This window comes from Salvelinus sp. IW2-2015, unplaced genomic scaffold (genome assembly GCF_002910315.2).
Source record: "Salvelinus sp. IW2-2015 unplaced genomic scaffold, ASM291031v2 Un_scaffold37, whole genome shotgun sequence".
In the NCBI taxonomy this organism is placed as follows: Eukaryota; Metazoa; Chordata; class Actinopteri; order Salmoniformes; family Salmonidae; genus Salvelinus; species Salvelinus sp. IW2-2015.
The window spans coordinates 196,952-223,686 of NW_019942507.1; the positions used below are offsets into that span (position 1 = coordinate 196,952).

The following is a 26,735-nucleotide window of genomic DNA, read 5'->3' on the forward strand; positions in this document are numbered from 1 at the left end:
CTCTCCTCTCCTCCCCACCCCTTTCTCCTCTCCTCTCGCATAGGGAATACCCAACACAATTTAACAAGGCCAAATTTAAAAGACTCCTTTTAAAAGAGCGGCCTGCCCTTTTAAAATCAGGCCCATCAAACCTCTTGCCTTTTGATCAACTCAATAACCCCTGCCCCTTCCCATCGGCAGTTATTTTAAATCATTATGTGTGTGTGTGCTTGCTTGCGTGTGTGTGTGTGCTTGCGTGTGTGTGTTTGCTTTCGTGCGTGTGTGTGCTTGCGCGTGTGTGTGTGTGCTTGCGCGCGTGTGTGTGTGCTTGGATTTCTGATGCGATGTATGCCAATGAGAGGCTTTGTAGCTACCGGTCGGCCATATTGGCACTCCTCAGAAGAAGCAATCCACCACAGGATGAATGGAATTCTACAGTATTTCAATAAAATATTTCAAGGACAAAATGACACGTGTCTAAGTAGTTTTGTTGTTGTAGTGGGGACAGTAATATTAGAACTTATACAATAAGGATTTTTAGGGTTATTTTTTGTTTTGTTTGTTTAGCATAATACAATTTAAAAGTATGCAGGTGTCTGCAGTAGAATAAATGTGGCAAAAACAAATGTAGACATTAATAAATGCATTTTTATAGCTTCTAAAATCTTTTTTAGAATGGTGGGGGAGTGTCAAGATGGAAGTGCAGTGACTTCAAAACAGCGGCACCTGTCAGTCATCTAGTGTATATATAAATTAATTGGTTGGTCCCCAAGCCCCGGTTTCCCATTACCTCTGGGGTATGTTGGGGGACACGGCCCCTGGTCCATGTTGCCCTGTTTGGCCCTGAAACACTGCTGCTTCTGCCTATATAGGCCCCGATGGGCTCTGGTCAAAACTAGTGCACTGTAAAGGGACTAGGGTGCCAAATGAGACGCAGCCTAGGATCTGTGTCTTTTATAGGGAGGTTGGGGTCAGGTGGTTGGGGTGGAGAGGTGACGGGGTGGAGGATTATTTAACCCTGAATGCTATTCTCCAGTCTATAGGCTCACAGAAGCACCAATCTGCCCTGGCCTTCACCCCCTTACCCCCTCAACCTGGCCAGTCTCATGGTGAAGCTCCCAGAGCTTGTAAAACTGGGCCAGAAAGAGTGGAGAGGGTAGTAGGGGAGAGGAGGGGAGTAGAGGGGGGAAGTGACTGTCGATGAACTCCCACATCTCATCACCTCTGAGTACATCTCGTCCGGTTCTGGCCCGGGAAGAGAGGGAGGGAGAGAGGGACGCTGGGAGTGTGATGTTTTAAAGAAGCCCCTGGGCTTTCCTCTGGTTCCTGTTCTGTCTGTCTGTCTGTCTGCTGAGTTTACGACGCCAAGACGGCTGCTCCTGGCTCCAAGGATCCAAGGCCGAGAGGATCCGCCAGAGCAGAGTCACTCACTGACTTCTCTCTCTTTACCAGTCGACCAAGCCGCTCAGCGTTTCGTCTGGCTCACATTAACACTGGAAGCTCCTTGTCTACTTCAGAAAGCTGCTTATCTACTCTGCAGAACCCGTGCCTTGTCAAACTCGATATTCTCCTGCAGGGCAAATGACGATCGTCATGATCAGTGTTAGTCATTTCAGCACTTCTTCACATTGATTGTGAAAGGCAAGGCAACGCTAGTAGTCACACCCTCCCACACGAAGACCACTGAGGCCTGAGGTTGCCTATTCCTCCGGGCCCACAGGCCTCCTCTCATCTGGTTTCTATTTCTGTGGTCCTCCCCATTATCTCTCCTCCTCTCTACTCGAGGCTTCTTTCTCCTCCAGGGCCATGGCCTCCTCTCTCTGGTCGTCCTCCCCATTATCTCTCCTACTTCCTCTCCTATTGAGGCTTGTAGCTTCCTCCCCATTATCTCTCCCTCCCTGAGCCTAGCTCTTTGGTCCTGGTTTTATGGCAGGGTAGAGAAGGGCCATGAGGAAATGAGCTGACCCCAGGGTCAGGTGTGGAGTCAGGGGGCTGAGACCGGACCATGGCCCTACCACCTCCACCTCTACCCTGCTCTCTCCATCTCTGTCTCCGATCCACCTCTGTGTCTCTCTCTCTCAGTCCACCTCTCCCCCAACCCCCCCGACCCGAACGCCCCGACCCGAACTGGCCCTGAGAGAGAGATAGGAGAGAGCGAGGCAAGAGGGATCGGGGGTTACTAAGGGACAGGACCCCTTCAAGCCTTGACCCTGGACTCATATGCCTTTAATTAAGCTCGATTTGAATTTGTTTACAAGCCCCACTGGTCTTAAATCTTCTGGGTATGCCCCCACCCTACGGCACCCCAATTCCCCCGTACACCCCTCCAACACCGCCCTCCTTTCTTTCATAGTCCCCCTTTTCTTCCACTCCTTTTCTTCTTATCTTTAATATGGTGTTGGACGTCTCTTTATTACTGTGTTTTAACCTAGGCTCAGCCACGGGTTACAAGCTATTGGGGAATCCACCAAATAGGATTTTGGGGACACTCCCTGTAAGAGTGTGGCGATATGAGGTCTGCTCACCCCACTAAACCTCACCCGTCCTCCCTCTTCTCCAACCTCCTCTTCCTCCCCTGCCCCGTCCCTCCCCTGTCCATCGCCCCTACTCCTCTCCTCTCCTCCCCCTCCTCCTCCCCCTTCTCTCCTCTGCCCTATTTACTCTTTCCCCCTCCTCACCCATCCTCCCCTGTTAGGACCCGTGGCCCTTTATGGCTCCATCAGGCACCCGCCTGGACGCTTACTTGCTGACCTCATGACCTACCATTGAGGGCCGTACGAGGAGAGGATCTTTTCTCTCTTCCTCCCAGACTCCTCTCCACTATGTCCGTCACTGAGCCCTCTTCTGTCTCTCGTTGTCTTCTCTCCTTCCTCCAGACTCCTCTCCACTATGTCTCCGTCACTGAGCCTCTTCTGTCTCTCGTTGTCTTTCTCTCCTTCCTCCCAGACTCCTCTCAACTATGTCTCCGTCACTGAGCCCTCTTCTGTCTCTCGTTGTCTTTCTCTCCTTCCTTCCCAGACTCCTCTCCACTATGTCTCCGTCACTGAGCCCTCTTCTGTCTCTCGTTGTCTTCTCTCCCCTCCTCCCAGACTCCTCTCCACTATGTCTCCGTCACTGAGCCCTCTTCTGTCTCTCGTTGTCTTTCTCTCCTTCCTCCCAGACTCCTCTCCACTATGTCTCCGTCACTGAGCCCTTTCTGTCTCTCGTTGTCTTCTCTCCTTCCTCCAGACTCCTCTCCACTATGTCTTCCGTCACTGAGCCTCTTCTGTCTCTCGTTGTCTTTCTCTCCCTCTCCCAGACTCCTCTCCACTATGTCTCCGTCACTGAGCCTCTTCTGTCTCTCGCTGTCTTTCTCTCCCTCCTCCCAGACTCCTCTCCACTATGTCTCCGTCACTGAGCCCTCTTCTGTCTCTCGCTGTCTTTCTCTCCCTCCTCCCAGACTCCTCTCCACTATGTCTCCGTCACTGAGCCCTCTTCTGTCTCTCGCTGTCTTTCTCTCCCTCCTCCCAGACTCCTCTCCACTATGTCTCCGTCACTGAGCCCTCTTCTGTCTCTCGTTGTCTTTCTCTCCCTCTGTCTCCTAGTTGTTTGTCATAACAATTGTAATGTTCAGGGGGTGCTTTTGTGACGTCAATGTGCTGATTTGTGATTCTGTTCGCTGTGCCATCCTTTCATTGGTCGAGGGGTCGTGTCCAGAGAGCCAAAGGGCCTTCAGCAGTGAACAGAAAATCATTTCAAGGCATCCCAACCTTCTCTTCCCCAAATAAATAACGTATAACCCTTCCTAACCATCCTCTCAACAATACCCCAGCCTTGATGGCCCCCAACCTACCCCTGTTTACAGCTCTCACGCCCCCAGCCTCGCCAATGCTCTGCAGCCCTACCGCCCACCTCTCTGTATCCCCGCACTTCCAGCGGTTGTATCATGTAAAAGATTTACACGGAGCTCAGACGTCTTTATTAGGGGGTTTAGCAGCATGTTTAGTACAACACAAAATCCCATTCGACTGCTCCTATCATATTAAAACGTTTACACGTAACCCAGGAGCTGTTACAATGCGTCTTACTAGCGTGTTAGCAGAATTCGGCGCTAGCTACGTAAAGCTTGGTCCCGGTCCTGAGGAGTTGAGGGGCTAATTGGATATAGGCTGGGTTAAGTAAATGTTTGACTTCTCCTCTGGGCTGCAGGGACCTGTGGTTAGGAGTGGAGGGAGTGGAGGGAGTGGAGGGAGGGGAGGGAGGAGAGTAAATGGATAAGTGTGGACATTTACATGATAATTCGGACGATGATGTCCCTTTTGAAATCAATCTATGACACGCACGTAATCAATTTTCCAAGATGAGAGTTTCTCAAAGAACAGCCCCTCTCACGTATCCAACTAAGCTGTTCCCGATATTGGCTGTACTCGGTGCGTATTGCATTTGTTCTGATGCGATGTCGTTCCGTCAGGTTTCAGATCCAGAGAGGCACCAGTGATCCACATAACTACAAGAGCCTCGTCGACTGCTTCAGAACCATCTTCCGCAACGAAGGGTAAGTGGACTGGCAGCCAGTAGACATGCTCGCCTCGTTTTAACCTTAATCGCACGCGGTATAGCTACTCTTCCTGTACCTCGGCACAGTTGAGGCATTCAATGAATACCCTCATGTTTCCCTCTAAAAACAGGTGTGTGTTCCTATGTTATTTAGTGTGTAGACAAATAACATGGCAAGATGCACCTGGTGGGAGTTTAACTGAAACGATGGTGACCTCTAGTATAAATGATCGTTATTGTTTTATTTGTCTGTATTCTGATTTCCCTGTTCATTAGCAGGTTAGCATTTTCCGTCATGAATGTTGTTCTGGAGGCAGCTCTGCAGAGTGGTCACTAGCTGGCACAGCCACAAAGTCATACCATCTGGTTTTAAAACTAACCTTAACCACACTGCTAACCGTAATGCCTAACCCTAACCTTGAAAACATTTTAGTTTTCATGAATTCTTTTCAATATAGCCAATGTTGACTTTGCAGCTGGCCATCAGTGCATTCGGAAAGTATTCAGACCCCTTGACTTTTTCCACATTTTGTTATGTTACAGCCTCATTTTAAAATTGATTGAATTGTTTTTTTCACTCATTAATCTACACACAATACCCCATAATGACAAAGCAAAAACTGTTTTTTAGAAATGTTTGTAAAAAAAAATATTTAAAAATACTACTTAAATATCACATTTTATGTAAGTATTCAGACCCTTTACTCAGTACTTTGTTGAAGCACCTTTGGCAGCGATTACAGCCTCGAGTCTTCTTGGGTATGACACTACAAGCTTGGCACACCTGTATTTGGGGATTCTCCTATTCTTCTCTGCAGATCCTCTCAAGCTCTGTCAGGTTGGATGGGGAGCGTCGCTGCACAGCTATTTTCAGGTCTCTCCAGAGATGGTCGATCGGGTTCAAGTCCGGGCTCTGGCTTGGCCACTCAAGGACATTCAGAGACTTGTCCCGAAGCCACTCCTGCGTTGTCTTGGCTGTGTGCTCAGGGTCGTTGTCCTGTTGGAAGGTGAACCTTCGCCCCAGTCTGAGGTCCTGAGCGCTCTGGAGCAAGTTTTCATCATGGATCTCTCATCAGACCAGAGAATCTTGTTTCTCATGGTCTGAGAGTCCTTTAGGTGCCTTTTGGCAAATTCCAAGCGGGCTGTAATGTGCCTTTTACTGAGGAGTGGCTTCCTTATGGCCGCTCTACAATAAAGGCCTGATTGGTGGAGTGCTGCAGAGATGGTCGCACCTGAGCTCAATTTCAAGTCTCATAGCAAAGGGTCTGAATACTTATGTGAATAAGGTATTTCTGTTATTATTTGTAATACATTTGCAAAAATGTCTAAACCTGTTTTCACTTGGTCGTTATGGGGTATTGTGTGTAGATTGCTGACGAAAACAAGTGATTGAATCAATTTTAGAATAAGGCTGTAACGTAACAAAATGTGGGAAAAGTCAAGGGGTCTGAATCCTTTCCGAAGGCACTGTATCTAAGGGGAAATCCCTCAGTTCTGCCTCCGGGACAAGACTCGTGGCAATAAATGCCAACCTGCTGTTCATTAGGGAAGTTATCCAACATTTAGCTCAATTTCTAACAGAGAGATAAGTCCATGCTCGGTATCGAGTGCCATTTTGCTACATTTTCAGTAAGAGGAAGTCACTCTGAGTAAATCTAGCTGAAGAGAAATAGTACCACACATGGGGCCTTCCTTCTTCCTCTCACTCGCCATCCCTCTGGTAAAAGTGTCTCTCTCGCTCTTTCTCTCTTTCTCTGGTGAAAGTGTTTTTTCTCCCTCCCCTCTGTTCCTGTGACAGGGCAGTGAGACAGAGACAGTGTACAGAGCCAGGTGAAAGTGTGTGCCACTCAGCCTGTTTATGGACAGACGACAGCTTTATAGTGGATATAAAATTGATGTGTGAGCGTGTGTGTGCTGAGCAGCTGCCTGGTGACAGTTGGGGAACTTCTTTGCTGGCTAACAGCCCACAAACCCTGCTACTGTTGGTTTGTGTGTGTGTGTGTCAAATCAAATAAATTCTAATCAAATTGTATTTGTCACATGCGCCGAATACAACAGGTGTAGACCTGACAATGAAATGTTTACTTACGAGCCCTTAACCAACAGTGCAATTTTAAGAAAAATAAGAGTTAAGAAAATATTAGCTAAATATACTCAAGTTTAAAAAGTAACACAATAAAATAACATTAACGAGGCTATATACAGGGGGTACCGAGTCAATGTGCGGGGTTACAGGTTAGTTGAGGTAATTGAGGTGATATGTACACAGACGTACGGGAGAAGTGACTGTGCATAGATAATAAACAGCAAGTAGCGGCAGTCAATACAAAATTGTCCGGGTTTAGTCCCAGGCTCTTTAGCTTAGTGATGAGCTTTGAGGCCACTATGGTGTGCGCGCTCGCGCTCGTGTGCAAGCATGTGTGTGGGTGAATGTGTTTGAGTATGTGTCTGTATTACTATTTATTTATACTTCTCACTTTATCTACTTGTAAATAACCATTTGATGACATTTCTGCCAGCATCCAGTCCACACCCCTACCCCGTCAGTCAGCCTGCTGTCCTCCGCTCCTGTACATGCTACTCCACCACGTGGGCCTCTGTCCTCCCCACCTGTGGTCTGATGTCCCTCAGTCACCCTGCTCCTTACAGGCTTGGCATTCTGGGCCTATTCTGATGGAACCAGCGATCAGTCTATCTGCATCTTCAGCTAATTACAGTTGAAGTCGGAAGTTTACATACACCTTGGCCAAATACATTTAAACTCAGTTTTTCCACAATTCCTGACATTTAATCCTTGTAAAAATTCCCTGTCTTAGGTCAGTTAGGATCACCACTTTATTTTAAGAATGTGACATGTCAGAATAATAGTAGAGAGAATTATTTATTTCAGCTTTAATTTCTTTCATCACATTCCCAGTGGGTCAGAAGTTTAGATACACTCAATTAGTATTTGGTAGCGTTACCTTTAAATTGTTTAACTTGGGTCAAACGTTTCGGGTAGCCTTCCACAAGCTTCCCACAATAAGTTGGGTGAATTTTGTCCCATTCCTCCTGACAGAGCTGGTGTAACTGAGTCAGGTTTGTAGACCTCCTTGCTGACTAAGTTACACCAGCTCTGTCAGGAGGAATGGGACAAAATTCACCCAACTTATTGTGGGAAGCTTGTGGAAGGCTACCCGAAACGTTTGACCCAAGTTAAACAATTTAAAGGCCCTCCTGCAGCAAAGCACCCCCACAATATGATGCTGCACCCCTGTGCTTCACGGTTGGGATGGTGTTCTTCGGCTTGCAAGCATCTCCCTTTTTCCTCCAAACATAACGATGGTCATTATGGCCAAACAGTTCTATTTTTGTTTCACCAGACCAGAGGACATTTCTCCAAAAAGTACGATCTTTGTCCCCATGTGCAGTTGCAAACCGTAGTCTGGCTTTTTTATGGCGGTTTTGGAGCAGTGGCTTCTTGCTTGCTGAGCGGCCTTTCAGGTTATGTCGATATAGGACTCATTTTTACTGTGGATATAGATACTTTTGTACCTGTTTCCTCCAGCATCTTCACAAGGTCCTTTTCTGTTCTGGGATTGATTTGCACTTTTCACACCAAAGTACGTTCATCTCTAGGAGACAGAACGCGTCTTCTTCCTGAGCGGTATGACGCCTGCGTGGTCCCATGGTGTTTATACTTGCGTACATTTATTTGTACAGATGAACGTGGTACCTTCAGTCGTTTGGAAATTGCTCCCAAGGATGAACCAGACTTGTGGAAGTCTACAATTGTTTGGCTAATTTCTTTTGATTGTCCCATGATGTCAAGCAAAGAGGCACTGAGTTTGAAGGTAGGCCTTGAAATACATCCACAGGTACACCTCCAATTGACTCAAATGATGTCAATTATAGCCTAACAGAAGCTTCTAAAGCCATGACGTAATTTTCTGGAATTTTCCAGCTGTTTAAAGGCACAGTCAACTTAGTGTATGTAAACTTCTGACCCACTGGAATTGTGATACAGTGAATTATAAGTGAAATAATCTGTCTGTAAACAATTGTTGGAAAAATTACTTGTGTCATGCACAAAGTAGATGTCCTAACCGACTTGCCAAAACTATAGTTTGTTAACAAGAAATTTGCGGAGTGGTTGAAAAACGAGTTTTAATGACACACCCTAAGTGTATGTAAACTTCCGACTTCAACTGTATATATAATTGTAATTATTTGTGTTTAATTGTTTCTCCCTCTGTGGTGTTTAACTGTATTACTCTTTTTCAAGCTTATACAGCCTCATTTTTCATTGACCGCAGTAGCGGTGTGCGTGTGTAAAATCACTGGGGAAGCCAAGCCTGAAAAAAGATTCCATATTACAACCTATGTGTTGTGATAATTGCGTTGTTTGTTTTATAACATGTTAGTTGATATGCCTTGACACTGTGATATATAGGCCTAACACCGTACACAACCCGTCCGCACGCCATCATGCGCAAATTGATACCAAATGCGATCACGACACGCAGGTTAATATATCAAAACAAACTGAACCAATTCTATTAATTTCTGGACAGGTCGAAAGTATTAAACATTTATGGCAATTTAGCTAGCTAACTTGCAGTTGCTAGCTAATTTGTCCTATTTAGCTAGCTTGCTTCTAGCTAATTTGTCCTGGGATATAAACGTTGAGTTGTTATTTTACCTGAAATACACAAGGTCCTCTACTCCGACAATTAATCCACACATAAAACGGTCAACCGAACCGTTTCTAGTCATCTCTCCTCCTTCCAGGCTTTTTCTTCTTTGGACTTTAAATGGCGATTGGCATCTAACTTTCATAGTTACCACGACGACCGACCAAACTCAGTTCATATTTCAATCACCAACATGGGTATAACCAATGAGGAGATGGCACGTGGGTATCTGCTTCTATAAACCAATGAGGAGATGCAGGACTTGCATCGTGTTCAGAGTCACAAATAGGAGTGACTTCTATTTTAGCCCTTGGCAACGCAGATGCTCATTGGCGCACGCGAGCAGTGTGGGTACAATAATTGAATAACATGTATTCTCTCCGCAAGGCAATCAAACAAGCTAAGTCCCAGTACAGACACAAAATAGTCGCAATTCAACAGCTCAGACACAAGAGGTATGTGGCAGGGTCTACAGTCAATCACAGATTACAAAAAGAAAACCAGCCCCGTCGCGGACCAGGATGTCTTGCTCCCAGACAGGCTAAATAACTTTTTTGCTCGCTTTGAGGACAATACAGTGCCACTGACACGCCCGCTACCAAAACCTGCGGGCTCTCCTTCACTGCAGCCGAGGTGAGTAAAACATTTAAACGTGTTAACCCTCGCAAGGCTGCAGGCCCAGACGGCATTCCAGCCGCGTCCTCAGAGCATGCGCAGACCAGCTGGCTGGTGTGTTTACGGACATATTCAATCAATCCTTACCCAGTCTGCTGTTCCCACATGCTTCCAGAGGGCCACCATTGTTCCTGTTCCCAAGAAAGCTAAGGTAACTAAGCTAAACGACTACCGCCCCGTTGCACTCACTTCCGTCATCATGAAGTGCTTTGAGAGACTAGTCAAGGACCATATCACCTCCACCCTACCGGACACCCTAGACCCACTACAATTTGCTTACCGACCCAATAGGTCCACAGACGACGCAATCGCAACCACACTGCACACTGCCCTAACCCATCTGGACAAGAGGAATACCTATGTGAAATGCTGTTCATCGACTACAGCTCAGCATTTAACACCATAGTACCCTCCAAACTCGTCATCAAGCTCGAGACCCTGGGTCTCGACCCCGCCCTGTGCAACTGGGTCCTGGACTTCCTGACGGGCCGCCCCAGTGTAGGGAGGGTAACAACATCTCCACCCGCTGATCCTCACACAGCACTGGGGCCCCACAAGGGTGCGTTCTGAGCCCTCTCCTGTACTCCCTGTTCACCCATGACTGCGTGGCCATGCACGCCTCCAACTCAATCATCAAGTTTGCGGATGACACTACAGTGGTAGGCTTGATTACCAACAACGACGAGACGGCCTACAGGGAGGAGGTGAGGGCCCTCGGAGTGTGGAGTCAGGAAAATAACCTCACACTCAACGTCAACAAAACAAAGGAGATGATTGTGGACTTCAGGAACAGCAGAGGGAGCACCCCCTATCCACATCGACGGGACAGTAGTGGAGAAGGTGGAAAGTTTTAAGTTCCTCGGTGTACACATCACGGACAAACTGAATTGGTCCACCCACACAGACAGCGTGTGAAGAAGGCGCAGCAGCGCCTCTTCAACCTCAGGAGGCTGAAGAAATTCGGTTGTCCACAAAAGCACTCACAAACTTCTACAGATGCACAATCGAGAGCATCCTGTCGGGCTGTATCACCGCCTGGACGGCAACTGTCGCCCCCACAACCGTAAGGCTCTCCAGAGGGTAGTGAGGTCTGCACAACGATCACCGGGGCAAATTACCTGCCCTCCAGGACACCTACACACCCGATGTCACAGGAAGGCCATAAAGATCATCAAGGACAACAACCACCCAAGCCACTGCCTGTTCACCCCGCTATCATCCAGAAGGCGAGGTCAGTACAGGTGCATCAAAGCAGGGACCGAGAGACTGAAAAACAGCTTCTATCTCAAGGCCATCAGACTGTTAACAGCCACCACTAACATTTAGCGGCCACTGCAACATACTGACTCAACTCCAGCCACTTTAATAATGGGAATTGATGGAAATTATGTAAAATGTACCACTAGCCACTTTAAACAATGCCACTTAATATTTACATTTTTACATTTACATTTAAGTCATTTAGCAGACGCTCTTATCCAGAGCGACTTACAAATGGTGCATTCACCTTATGATATCCAGTGGAACAACCACTTTACAATAGTGCATCTAACTCTTTTAAGGGGGGAGTAATGTAGGGTATGTAAACATAATATAATGTTTACATACCCTACATTACTCATCTCATATGTATATACTGTACTCTATAGCATCTACTGCATCTTGCCATCTTTATGTAATACATGTATCACTAGCCACTTTAAACTATGCCACTTTATGTTTACATACCCTACATTACTCATCTCATATGTATATACTGTACTCTATACCATCTACTGCATCTTGCCTATGCCGTTCTGTACCATCACTCATTCATATATCTTTATGTACATATTCTTTATCCCTTTACACTTGTGTGTATAAGGTAGTAGTTGTGGAATTGTTAGGTTAGATTACTTGTTGGTTAATTACTGCATTGTTGGAACTATAAGCACAAGCATTTCGCTACACTCGCATTAACATCTGCTAACCATGTGTATGTGACAAATAAAATTTGATTTGATGTTTAAATTTATTTTGCAACGCTCGCATTGTGGTCAGCATGGAAGGCAGAATAAATTCAACCACACCTTTATTTCATCACTAAAAGATACCAAAAACGATTTAGTCCAATCAACGTGAACTAAATATGTGGCTGTCCATGGTACTGATTTCTGTAGGTGGGTGCAAGTATAAAAAACATGTTGACTCACCCTGCTTGTAGAGAAATGCCAATGCCATCCTGCTCTCTTTCATGTTGAGGAAACGGTCTATGACTCTGTCATACACGCTTTTAGTTTTTGTTGTCCTGGGCTACTTGGCTAAAATGCTTGCTCGCTAGCCTAACTTCCTTTTATGGGCAACGATGCACCAGGCCAGCTAGATAAATTTTGCCTCCTACATCTAGCTACTTATTGAACTTCCATCCTCTCAGGCCAGTATGAATTTATGATTGGATCATAATCACCGTTATAATCATTTACTAAGAATTAAGTAAAACCACAAGCTAACTAGCCACCAGAGGACAACGACACAACAATGACGTTTGGCTTCTAAGGTGATGTGATTGGTGTGAAGCCAAATCCAAACTGGCTTCCCTTGACACTTTTTTTTTTTGGTGCACCAGGACCAATGTTACCTCAAATTGTTTTCGGCACCGAGCAAATTTCAGGTCTGCTGATCGCAAACTTGAACGTGCAACTTTCAGCGCACGTTTACTGTGAACACTGAAGATGTACCCACTTTAAGTTACAGTTTTAACATTGGCAAAGTAGGCTACTGTGGCTATTTGATCCTAATGTAGGCCTACTAGAGTGGCCTACCATTAAAAACAATGGAGAAAATGCGTCCCATAACATTTTAACATGGAAATAGCTGTTCTGTCATTCCGCCTACAGTAGCAGCCAATGTGTGCTGTTCAATGTCGAACTACATTCCATGAGACTTTAAAAAAAAAACATGCAGGTCTTGACATTAACCTGTTTATCCACTTGTCCTTCAGACAAGGAGGTGACTGAAAATGTTGTGTTGTTTGATGCAAGAGACCACTTTACAAAATAAAATGCATTATTATTCCAATACCATTATTACAGAGAATCAGACAAATTATGCTACTCTCTGCCTATTGGCTACTTAGCTTATTCAAGCCTGTCTTAAAATACAACACTGCCCCTTTAAGACAAAAAAAAGCTCTTTACCTGACTCATTTTTAAAATATGTCTAGAAATGTACACGTTTTGTGCTCTTGTAGGAAGCAGTCAGTCCCCTATTGCTGACTACAAATTATCTATAACTGGGCTAACAACTCACTAACTAGCAAAGGATATGAACAAAAATGTGCAAACGTGGCTACATGCAGCTCTCACTTTGATCTCAAAACAAACGCATCTACTCACAACCACTCATGCTGTTAACACAGTCCAGTTCAAAGTAAACGGCACAGATCCAAATGGTCTATTTGCATATAGGCTTACTGCATCTCTGATTGTTGCACCTGTCTGTACATTTTCTGAGTCAAGATCACTTTCTGAGTCAAAATGCTACATTTACCGATCACATTTTTTTTTCTCACTCGACTTAAAAAATGTCTATGCAACATGAACCTATTAAAAACAGTTCTGTATCTATGAGGTTTATGCAGTAAGCCCAAATTTTACTGAGCTGCGCCTGATGGTTAGTCTCCGGGAGGGAGAGAGCAGCAGACTGAGGGTCCACCTCTCAACATCCCTCCGCTGAGGGGCCGCCTGTCAAAATCCCTCCACTCTCCCTTTCCTCCACTAATACTGACCAAAAAGGGACACTGTCTTCCAGCTGATGCACCGCATTATTTCTGTCTTATGCACAAATTCATGTTGTTTCTCCTATGAACAGAGAAAGTGTAAAGACCCAAGCCTCTAATGATAACAACGCAAGCCTATAGATACACTTTCCTACTCATTCATTACTGCTGCAAAAGTGTTGAATACAAAGTGTTGACAGTGCTGAGTAAGAACTTAAACATGAACTCACTCATAAAACCAGCATCTCTTTGCAGTATTCTTTGACAGTCTCTCCCTAGTCATGGTTGTAAACGTTTAGAAATCTCACAGTATCAACTTGGCTGTAGCTTCCTTTTATGCCTGTTTACTGCAGACACGGTAATCTTAGCCATCCGATTGGCCAGCGGTAGGCCTATAGTGCACTTGATTTCCTCTTCGGGTCCACCGGGAAGGCAGAGTTTGTACCTTCAGACACATGAAATGGTTCCAAATGGCAACAGTTCGCCGACCCGGCGCGCAGGGTTTCTGAATCAGCTCCCGTCAACAGCCCGAGATGAATAAAAAACCAGGAACACATGGCTTTATGGGTTGGGTTTATTAAAGAAATGTTTGACGATCAACTAGGAATGCCTTGGATGTCGACCAGTCGCTTGCGATCGACCAGTTGGTGACCACTGCTCTAGACATTCAATCTCGTGCTTCTCTCTGTGGGCTGATATTTCTTCTGCATGTCAGTCCCAGGGAGCTGCATGGGGAGAGCTGCACGGTAGTATCGGCTACCGCACGTGTGCAGTTTAGAGGGAACATTGGCCAGGACCATTCACAGCGGATCTCGCTCACTTCAGTTCAACGCTGATTTGGGTATTATTTTATCAAGAGAAGCCAAATGCTCGCTGGCTTTCCTTGCATTCAATGCTACGGGCAGCAACAATATCATACTCTTTTTGACCAGACAGCATAGATGGGCTACACATACAGAGACAGGGGGGCGCTGTTTCGTTCGCTTGGATGCTTTCTCCGGTGAGATACATTCAGCCTCTTGTGAATTGAAAGACATTTATGAAACACTGCGAGACAAAATATATTCATTATTTTGCATGTTTTTTTTTTCTTGGTCATTATTTGGGGAAGCCTGGCTTCCCTTGGCAACCATGAATACATGCCACTGGATGTATGCTATTAGTCAACAGTATTCTTCCCTTCCTCTTAATTCACTCTGAGCACAAAAACGCTTAGCTGAATGCTCTAAGTACAGTTTGATGAAATTTATGTCAGTATTTGAATGCTCCCTTGTATAAACTATTTTGTTTTCATGTGTCCTGTGTGTATATTTAAAATTCGTGTTGGGTCCACTGATTTCAAACAGTTGGAGTATATTTCTGGTTCTTCCTCCAGTTCTCTGTCTTCTTAGCTAACGTTACTGTTTCAATTTAAACCTGATCTTATATCAATAGATTAAGCCCTTCCTCTTAATTGGGACAAACAAAAATGTAACTCCTGTGGTGTATTGGTTCACACATTTACCCTTCTAAGTTTAAATCCTGACATGGGGGAGGGGTTTGACAAAAAGAGACAGGTTTTTATATTAAAAGTGATGGGTGATGATGACAGATTTACAGGGTGAGAGGAGTGAGGGTAGTCGGAAGAAGCCTGATGGTTTTCTGCGATCAGATTTTGACGGTAAAAAAAATTCGAAGCTAAATACAGCAGCCCGTGTCATGATTGGATGTCGGCGTCGGCGAGTCTGACATTTTTGGTCGAAAATGACCCCCCGAATTCTCTACAATTATGAATTATCGGTTGCGCAACCTCGACCGATGAGCTATAGCTTTAGCCTAGCGGTTGGCGCTTTGGGCCAGTAACCCGAAAGGTCGCTAGGTCGAATCCCCGAGCCGGCAAGGTGAAAAATCTGCCCACGTGCCCTTGAGCATGGCACTTACCCATAATTGCTCTAGGGTCGCCATTGATAATAACAGACCCTGGCCGTGAACACACTCTCCACACTCTAGCTCAGGGAGATGTGCAACAACAAAAACATTTCCAATTCATACGTGTATTAATACACTTGTGCATGTGTGAAATAGGAGAAATATAAGCACCAATCAAATTATTATCTCTTTTTTTTTTGGCCTCCTTTTTCTCTTTTCTTTGACAGCAGCTTTTCTCTCTTCTCTATGGGAAATTAGTCTGTGGGGTCTTCAATAACACTCTGTAATTGTTATAGTATTTCTAAACGGTATATTACAGTATTTCATGTGCTTATCTTCAGCAGCCGCATATTATCCCCACGGAAAGCAGCTCTTCTCCCTCTTCTCTATAGACCAATTATCAGTGTTAGTATATGTTAGCTGAGTCTGTAATCACTCTCCAGTAGCTAGTACCAAGATCACCTCCAGGCCTAACCACTTAGTTATAATTTATACAAATACTACCAGGGCTCCACTGTTGTGGAATTATTATTAAAAATAAACGTCTCTTGTCGGTTCAGGCCAGGACTGAGCTAACACCGAGTTAACACTCTGTCTCTCTGTCTGTCAGTCTCAGGCCGTGGAGGAGTAACATGAAACCCTCAGCGCCAGCTTGGCAATTAAGCTAAAAGGGAAAGCAAAGAAATGAAAATCTTCCCATCTGTAACTCAGTTCCTAAAACACTTCCTTGGTTTTGATAATGGAGGAATAAAGGATGTTGTGCAGAGAAAGGGGAAGTCGCACGTTACGGGTATTACTTTTAGCATAGAAATACTGTATCTACATTGACTAAATGATTACTGTGTTAAATATGTAAAAATGATGAAGTAATAGTCCGTTTCCGTAAAAAAAAATAATCTGTTCCCTGTGAGTGTGTGTGTATCTGTATATGCAAGTGGTTGTGACTTGTACGGCTGTGTGAAATGCCTCAGCGGCACTCATCTTGCTGCGTTGTGTGGCGCCACGTCGTTCGGCTGAGTGCGGGAGCAGGGAGCATGCTTCATTCATCTGCTAAGTGGTTGTGTCTGGAGCTGAACAAAAAAAAACCCAGCCACTATATTTTCAGCCTTCACATTATAACAGCCTCTCTCTCTCTCTCTCGGACAGTATATTCTCAGCCTTCCGATTCAAACAGCCTTTCAACCAGCCAGCCAGTATATTCTCAGCCCGCCCCTCTCTCCGTTAGCCAATATATTATCAGCCCTCAGCTAGATTCATGGCTGTGTCACCCTGCATGAGGGGCTTTTTAAAGTCCTGTGGGTTAACCACCTCCAGAAGCTCTGATATCCTTCTCCTACTCACTCCCCTCAGGTTGCCCGGCAGTACCAAATCACCTTCCTGCTTCTCTGTTCTACTTCCTCCACTTCTTCATTTACTTTAGTTGGGCTTGATTGAGCTCGCCTGGCGCAATCAACCCCCCAAAATATTCCCACATTTATTTAATTTTTTATTTCACCTTTATTTAACCAGGTAGGCAAGTTGAGAACAAGTTCTCATTTACAATTGCGACCTGGCCAAGATAAAGCAAAGCAGTTCGACACAAACAACAACACAGAGTTACACATGGAGTAAAACAAACATACAGTCAATAATACAGTAGAAAAATAAGTCTATATACAATGTGAGCAAATGAGGTGAGATATGGGTGGTAAATGCAAAAAAAAAGCCATGGTGGCAAAATAAATACAATATAGCAAGTAAAAACACTGGAATGGTAGATTTGCAGTGGAAGAATGTGCAAAGTAGAAATGGAAATACTGGGGTGCCAAGGAGCAAAATAAATAAATAAATACAGTAGGGGAAGAGGTAGTTGTTTGGGCTAAATCATGTAAACCGCACGCATCGGGGGCACTCCAGGCAGTCTCAAACCAAACACTCAAAGTATTTGTAAGATCTCAAATAGTATTTGAACCCGGGTCTATGCAATTCAGTGGTTTCATATGAACAGTTGGTGGGTTTATTGGTTGTGTCCGATTTTAGTCGTTGATGACCTCTAGAAGAAGCGTGTTTTTGTGATGTAACCTGACCAGTGTGCCTCGAGTCCTATTTGTGCTCCCTTGGGTTTCTCTTCCAGGCAATGTCAAGGTTAAAACGGTCACTGGGGAAACAGCAATATTTTGCAGATGAAGCATGCAGGTTGTTTACTGGTTGTTGAAGAGGGAGAGAATGTCTTGCTTGTGACCCTTCCTATTTCTCATGGTACAGCAGGTGTGAGACCGAACCAGAGCAACATTAGCCTATTCAACACATTATTCAAGGGCTTCTCAACCACAAATACTGGTCGTTGTCGACAAGATTTATCGCATTGCCACAATTTATTAGCACTCTTATCTTGTTAACCGCGTCTTGTTTGTCATCTTACAAGCTCCATTACCTGATTTGACTTGTTTCTCACTTTGCGTTGTCATTTTGAACATTTAAAAACAGACGGATGCTATGAGTTTAGGAAGGTTAAGTTTTATGAAAATCGAAGACAAACCACTGACTATGTACGCTCTCTGTCACACACACACACACACACACACTGGCCAGCTGGGCCCACAGTAGCCGCCGTAGCCGTGGGAGAGAATTTGTTTAGGGAAGCCAAAAAGGGACTTAGTGTGTATTTTACATTTAAAATCAAATCAGGATTCAAATGAACCTCGGTCACGTGAGCTCTGAGTTTGTCTGTAACAAATGTCAGTCCTCCTTTCTCACCTGGTGGCTATGTCGACTGACCACACCCGGGAAATCTGTGGTGGACATTTGCATGGACGAACAAGACACAGACCGGGGTCTTCCGCCCTTCTGTCTATGTGAAACAATTGGTAACATTTTACTACGGATGACAAGTGTAACCCTTTATTATGGGCTTGCAAGGCTTTGTGAGACTTGTCATGAGCGTGTCTTTCCTCCCTTGTAAATGTCGTATTGTCATCTCATAACGATCCCGACTAAATAACCGCCATTTTGAGCAGTTACAAAAGTTTTATACCTGTCGGTTTCAAGTGTTGCCAAACAACCCTACTAAACAGCCATCCATTTTGAGCCCAATTATAAGAGGGAGAGGATATAGCCTACAGAATGTCTTAGAGTGTATCGATACAGAACACATGTATGTGTGTGGACAGGGAGGACAGGACGGTGTAGCCGGCGTGACTGGTGGTATAGGAACCCCTGCTTCTCTATTGTGGAAACACACCTCGGGAAGACAACACACAGAGATGTTATCGGCTGTTTGGCTACAGGTGTCAATATTATGGTTTCAGAAACTAGAGATTTAGCTAGTGATAGTACCCCTAGAGCAGAACAGGGCCGTCTACTTTGTCTGCCGCACTGAGCCACAGCTCATTCTGAAAACACACATTCAAATGGGGGGGGGGGGCACTCTATTCCATCAACACCTGAGGTTTTTATTAAAGACTATCCAGCCTAGTAATCAGTCAGTATCATAGAGGTCATAACATCGGGGTTGTTGCAGGTGGCAGTAACTGTACTTCCTCTAGTTGTTTATGCAGGTTTCACACCAACTACCATCCCGTGCATAATGATCATACATGCCTTACAGCTATTAAAAGACAATGGCCGTCATTTAGCAATGCAAATGGTCACATGGTTTATCAATTTCAAGTAATCAGGCGGGCAAATGTGGCTGACCGTCACGAAAGGATTCCAGAACCTTGATATCTTCTGTGGAGCTTTCATTTCCATTCCGAGAAACAAATTTCACTGCAAACCTCAGATAGGATTAATGTTACAATAGTGAGCCTTGAGTAGAGTGTCTGTTTGAATGAATAGGGTTATCATCCCAGCAATTAAATAGGTAAGATTGGCTTCCAGTGCAGCATTGTGACAAAGACTGGTGTCAGGTTCACGTTTATATAACTCGATCGCACAGTTTATTTGCTTATCAGACAACTGACTGAGGTCACTTTTAGCATACCTAAACCAGCACTTCGTTTTAGGAAGCAACTCTATATATTGTTATCCCTAAAGAGGACAATAATACTATATTTCAGTTAAAAAGCCAATCGGCTGTTGAAACCATAACAAACTGGTGAAAAGCTGAGGGATGGGCATGGAGAAATGTAACCACTCTCAAATTCATAAACTAAGCGATGGATGCAAGGACTGAACATTCATGATATCAAAATTATCTTTTTAGCTGTGTTTTGAGGCTAAACAGTGTTTGTTTACATTTACAATGTTTACAGACATTGGCGTACAACGAGCTTCTATTTTGGGTTCTGATGTGACAGTTGAACTAAGCTCATGAGGCATTTATAAGGTATATTCTCCAAGAATCAATGTATATATATCATTCATTTATAAGTCAAAAAATGGCTGTAGCAACTCCAGATGTCCCTTTTTAAGGTTGATTTGAGAAAATAATGCACTTTTTTTGGTTTGTTTTATTGAACAATAACACAATACAATAAAAGTAAATATACAGACAAGAGTACATGAACTTCAAAAGAAAATGTACATTTGTCAACAAGTATTGTATTTTGGTACCTATACTGCTTTTTTTGTTTTCACATTTACTGATGATTTCCACAAAAAAATGTTCAGTTGTAAATTAAATAGGGGTTTGTTCTCCACCCACTTCATCTTATGAATAAAGAAACTTCCAAGAAAAATAAGCTAATTAACTATGAAAATGTAATTGGGGTCCATATCTGTTGGTTCAGAATATTCCAAATAAACATGAAGGGATTAAGGGATTTCCCTTAAAGTGACCGCGTTTTAGCAACATGATATCTTAATAAAATCTGGTTCGTATACACCCCCAGACAGAATATGACACCTACTTTTACATTTTCTGAGAACACTTAGATACAGTGGGGCAAAAAAGTATTTAGTCAGCCACCAATTGTGCAAGTTCTCCCACTTAAAAAGATGAGAGAGGCCTGTAATTTTCATCATAGGTACACTTCAACTATGACAAGACAAATGAGAGAAAAATACAGAAAATCACATTGTAGGAATTTTTTAATGAATTTATTAGCAAATTATGGTGGAAAAATAGTATTTGGTCACCTAAAACAAGCAAGATTTCTGGCTCTCACAGACTTGAAACTTCTTCTTTAAGAGGCTCCTCTGTCCTCCACTCGTTACCTGTATTAATGGCACTGTTTGAACTGTTATCAGTATAAAAGACACCTGTCCACAACCTCAAACAGTCACACTCCAAACTCCATATGCCAAGACCAAAGAGCTGTAAAGGACACTAGAAACAAAATTGTTAGACCTGCACCAGGCTGGAAGACTGAATCTGCAATAGGTAAGCAGCTGGTTTGAAGAAAATCAACTGTGGGGAGCAATTATTAGGAAATGGAAGACATACAAGACCACTGATAATCTCCCGCGATCGGGGGGCTCCACGCAAGATCTCACCCCGTGGGGTCAAAATGATCACAAAATATCGTGAGCAAAAAATCCAGAACCACACGGGGGGACTAAGTGAATGACCTGCAGAGAGGCTGGGACGCAAAAGTAACAAACAGCCTACCATCAGTAACACACTACGCCGCCAGGGACTCAAATCCTTGCATGGCCAGACGTGTCCCCTGCTTAAGCCGTACATGTCCAGCCCGTCTGAAGTTTGCTAGAGAGCATTTGATGATCCAGAAGAAAATTGGGAGAATGTTATATGGTCAGATGAAACCAAAATATAACTTTTTGGTAAAAACTCAACTCGTCGTGTTTGGAGGAACAAAGAATGCTGAGTTTGCATCCAAAGAACACCCCTACCACGTGAAGCACTGGGGTGGAAATACCATCATCTTTGGAAGCTTGTTTTTCGCAAAGGGACAGACGACTGACGTCGTGTAAAGGACAGAATGAAAATGGTGCCAGTATGTGAGATTTTGATGAAAACCTCCTTCCATCCAGCACAAGGGGCATTGAAGATGAAGACGTGGCTGTCCTTTTCAGCATGACAATAACATCCCAAACACACCGCCGGGCAACGAAGAGTAGCTTCGCTAAGAAGCATTTACAAGGTCCTGGAGTGGGCTAGCCAGTCTCCAGATCTCAACATAAAAATCTTTGGAGGGAGTTGAAAAGTCCGTGTTGCCCCAGCATCAGCCACAAACATCACTGCTCTAGAGAGAATCCTGATGGAGGAATGGGGCCAAAATACCAGCGAACAAGTGGTGTGAAAGACCTGTGAAGACATTACAGAAAACGTTTGACCTCTGTCCCATTGGCAACAAAGGGTATATAACAAAGTATTGAGATAAACTTTTGTTATTGACCAAATACTTATTTTCCACCATAATTTGCAAATAATTTCATTAAAAATCCTACAATGTGATTTTCTGGATTTTTTTTTCTCATTTTGTCTGTCATAGTTGAAGTATACCTATGATGAAAATTACATGTCTCTCTCATCTTTTTAAGTGGGAGAACTTGCACAATTGGTGGCTGACTAAATACTTTTTTGCCCCACTGTATGGTTGATTTCACGTTTGCATAAATTCATAGAATGTTGGGAATGACGTATAGTAGCCAGTAGCTAGCTAGCTAACATTAGGTTATGTGTTTTTAGCTTGCCAAATAACTAACTACAAAAATGGATACGCTAGCCCGGGGGTGTCAAACTCAGTCAGCGCATGCGCATTATTGAAAGAACAATGAATTCGCCGTCAGACATGGTTTTCTAAAAGAAAACTGCAACTGCGACCCAAACTGGGCATTGTTTTATTTGAAAAAATGTGGCCCTTTATAATGTCCAATTATGTACATGTATATAGTATTTGAACATTACAACAAAATAAGAGATAAATCAGATTTGTCAAGCCTTTGCTGCTATGCTTGCAGATGTGCATAATATGCTGCGACCCTAATCAAAAAAGTATTTAACAACTCCAAATAACAAGTTTTAAGGTTTAAACTTATAACATGTTTTTCATTTTTTTGCACTGCATGGATCACTGGTGCGGTTGAATGCACCATTGCTGTGTGATGCGCTCAAAATGTCTTGTAGTTGAGTAGCCAGCCAAGGCTACTGCTCAAATACTGCTTTATTAGGCCTACACGTTTCTCCTTTGCATGGTGTTTTGTTGCAGGTTTTGTTTTTTTGGTTATTCATTGTCAAGCTTTAAAAACCGAAGCCGGACTGCAAACATTTTAGTATTCTAGCTAGGACTGTTGCATGTGTCTGTACACTTTCCCTCCACTGCGCGGTAAACGGGACACGCAAAAGCAGCGCAATTTGAAGTTGAATTACCCAATGCAAGCGCATCAGGCTGTAATTTCAGAAATGAGATGACTCATTTGTACTCACTTGTGTGTCCTATTCGGCCCGCGGGCTTATTCGCTACGTTATGACTGACTTGTGATCATTTGATTGTATTTTGTTTAATTGTATTTACATACCCAGCCTTATTTACAGTCATCTGTTTTTGTTCTAAATATTGAGTCAAACTGAAACAGTGCAGTCCCGAATGGGGGGAGTCAGCAAACAATGTTGCAGGCCAGTTGGGATTTACAACCTGATAGCAATATTTTGGGGACTACCAAGAAATGTATCGGTGAATTATATTAATCATGCATTGAAACGTATCCATCTATTCTGCCAACAATGCCTTACCATATGTCATGGAATTCTGAGTCAAATAGAACCTGTTTTTAGTCTGTTTCATATCTGCAAAGTAGTTAAAACGCTGTTAGTTCCACTCTAAAATAAAGTATTCTAAATCCATCCAAAATCTTCTGATTTGAGAAAGGTTTATTTTCCAGGTGAGATGAGGGCAGTGGAAAGGTAGGACCCTAAATGGCAGGTAATCCAAGAACGGATACAAGGAGACAGCCAGTGCTTCAATAAGTATCAGATATTCAACTTGACACCAGAGGTCTCTTGGAATAATCTGAACCTGTCCCCTAAATGCAAGCAGGTGGGGACCATGTTTACTGTTATACTTAGGAATAAAGATTTAGACCTGTTCTACCTGTCTTGATTTGTTTGAGGGAGTCGGTCAATTTGGAGTGAAAGGGAAGGGCCAGTGGGGTGCTTGTGGAGGTTTATACAGTGTTACCTACAGAGTAACCAACACATACCTGGGTTCAAATACTATTTGAAATCTTTCAAATACTTTGAGTGTTTGCTTTGGAATGCCAGGTGGGTAGTGGTTGCACTTTTGGGATGTTTCTATTGGTTATATTTCATTAGGCAAGCTTAATCAAGCACAGGCAGTTTTAGAAATGATTTCGAATGGTATTTTAACCTAGGTCTGAACCAGTGACATAAAAGGATGTGGTATACGTTCAGGATGTGATATACATTCTGTGTGCAGTATGTTGTCACATAAGGACAGCTGTGGAGGAACTGCTAATTCATACAGTTCTGAAATGTGCATATGTAACCGATGTGAAATGGCTAGCTAGTTAGCGTTTCAATCGTTGACGTCACTCGCTCTGAGACCTTGAAGTGGTTGTTCCCCTTGCTCTGCAAGGGCCGCGGCTTTTGTGGCGCGATGGGGTAACGATGCTTCGAGGGTGGCTGTTGTCGATGTGTGCAGAGGGTCCCTGGTTCGAGCCCAGGTAGGGGCGAGGAGAGGGACGGAAGCAATACTGTTACACATACAACACCTTTTTGTGCTTCCTTTGCAGAAATAGATAACATATGAGTCATTCCATGTCATTTTAGAAGGCCACTTCACACAGATTGTTCTGAAATCGTTTATGTAGGTAGAAACAGCTCAGATTAGCATGCCTGAAACATTATTTTGTTGAAAGTTAATATGATCTCTGAGATATTAAGCTAATTTGATTGCACCCAAATTAGCAATTTTTATTGAAAGTATTTTTTTATCGGATTCCTCATGTCTTACTCATTATTAGGAAGAATGATGGTCCAAATCGGATATTAAATATTGAAGATTTTATGAATCCTGTAAATTGAAATAGACCATTTGGGTGCAATCAATTAGCTTAATTTGTCAGAGATCAAATTATATTTCAACAAACTAATGTTTCAGGAATTCTGAGATGGTGGGTGTCCATACTCTTTCTTGTGCTTTTTAGGTGGAGAAGGTTTCCCATATACAGTACATATGCATGATTGACAGCAGGGTAACATAAGCACAGTTTGGACCACTATCAACCAGTATATTCCACGTAAAGAGCAATAATAGCCATAGGCAGGCCAAGGTGGTGACGAGATGTACATCTTGTACACTAATAGTTGTACTAGTTCCCATTCTGACAGACACCTCGTTAAGTTCGCTGATGACACTGACTTCCTTGATCAGCCTGTTGCATGTTGACGAGGACAAACATGGCCCGGTCCTAAATGACTTTGTAGAGCCGGTGTGACGATTCACACCTGGTCCTCAATACCAACAAGACCAACGAGATGTGCGTCAACTTTAGGAAGCGTACAACACCTACCTCTGCAACATCTGTCAGAGGTCAGAATATAGAGATTGTAGTGGAATACAAATACCTGGGTGTCCTCTTGGACAATAAGCTTCAGTGGAGTAAATGTACAGACCTGATCTACAAAAAGAGTCAACAGAAATTGTACTTTCTCAAAAAGCTGGGATCTTTTAATGTTAATATACTGTACTATACTGACTCTGTTTTACAAATCTTTCACTGAGAGTATTTAAACTTTTTGTATTGTTTGTTGGTTTGGCAATGCCACTGTCAGCCAGAGAAATATGCTGAGAAATATTATCACCACAGCAAGCAAGGTACTTGGAGTCAAACAGACAAGCCTGGATGAGATCTTAAAGGTCAGGGCCCTCCGCAATGCTCACAAAATCATTTTAGACCCAAGTCACCCCCTGTACCCGGACTTTGAACTACTCCCCTCTGGGCACAGGTATAGGGCACCCCTCAGCAGGAAAAATAGAACTAGACAATAATTTGTGCCAGGTGTGATATCCCTCCTTAACAGCTCGGGCTAATGTTCCTATCGACCTAGTAAGGCCAGAAGGCTAGTCTCTTTTTATTGGTATGTAACTGTTATGAAAGTTGTATTGTCAATTTGTACTAGTTGTCATGTTGTGTCATGTCTAATGCTCAATATATTTTTATCTCGACAGTATATATGGCTTCTATAAGGGGATCCTCCCTCCAATCCTGGCTGAGACCCCAAAGAGAGCAGTTAAGGTAAGGCACAGGAAGTGCGACGCTATTCGCCACATGCATGGTCAACGCGTCAGGTGGCGTCACCCCTACGCAATGCTCGTCACTCAGTGCAGGTGGAATCGCCGCGCTCTCTGACGTAAGACAACGCAACACATGCCCACTAGAGCTGTGGGGTGAATCACCTGTGTGACAACCCAGTAGGTTGTGTTCGTAAGGGCCCATCATAGCAAAACATTTCGCAATGGACCACCAAAATGAGGGCTTGTTATTGGACCAGTTCAAATAGTACCTCCCTGTTTCACTCCATTTCCAAGTGTTTTCTTCCATTTCATGCTGAACACACCCCGGCTGGAGTTCCACACTTCTACTGTGTGGAAAATCTTCCCCAAGCGTGCTCGCTACTGCTGACAACCAGGGAACACAGCACACACAACCTCCTCTGGGTCACTAGTTCTGGTATCTGCTGCTGCGTTTGCCTCTGGGAATAGTAAAGTGTTGTGATGGTGAGACACATGCACACAAAGACACACAGCAGCGCCTCTCTCTGTCAGTGCCAGGGTACAGAATGTGCCATGGTTGTGTTCATTAGGCACCAAATGGAAGAAAACGGATGAAACCGGGAGGGACTACACCTGAATTTGTCCAATAAGAAATAAAAACGGTTGTTTTCCGAGGCAAAGCATTTCCCCTACCTCCCCCTCCTTTTGTAATGAGGTGTGTGCGTGCGTGTGTGCGTGCGTAAATACTCTCATCGAGGAGACGGGCGAATCACTTGCCGAGCTAGAGCTGGCTGTGCGATTGTAGGGGGAAATTCAAGTGAATTATAGGGAAGATTCACCCATTTTTTAAATTTTATATTGTTTTTGTACATCTCATATGTACAAAACTCATCGTACCGGCTGTATATCTGCCTGCTTGAACAGCGAATAGCTCAGATACACATAAAACTAAATAAATGACCCCGGGAATAGATAGAACATCAAAAACAATATAACATTCAACATGGGTCAATCGTTCCTTTAAACAGCAGATGTAATGACCTCTGCAGGGCTTTTTGCCCTGATCTCAGATAAACACATCTACTGATT

The 26,735-nt window shown here is 43.8% G+C and overlaps 1 protein-coding gene across 1 annotated transcript in view; it reads left to right on the top strand.

The window, feature by feature from the left end:
* The window catches only part of slc25a21 (solute carrier family 25 member 21), a 205,213-nt gene that overhangs the window by 154,954 nt on the left and 23,524 nt on the right, over window positions 1-26,735 (top strand). The window contains exons 3-4 of the mRNA XM_024135041.2: window positions 4,430-4,513; window positions 25,602-25,668. Coding sequence (XP_023990809.2) covers window positions 4,430-4,513; window positions 25,602-25,668 — 151 coding nt within the window. The remainder of the gene's footprint in view (window positions 1-4,429; window positions 4,514-25,601; window positions 25,669-26,735) is intronic.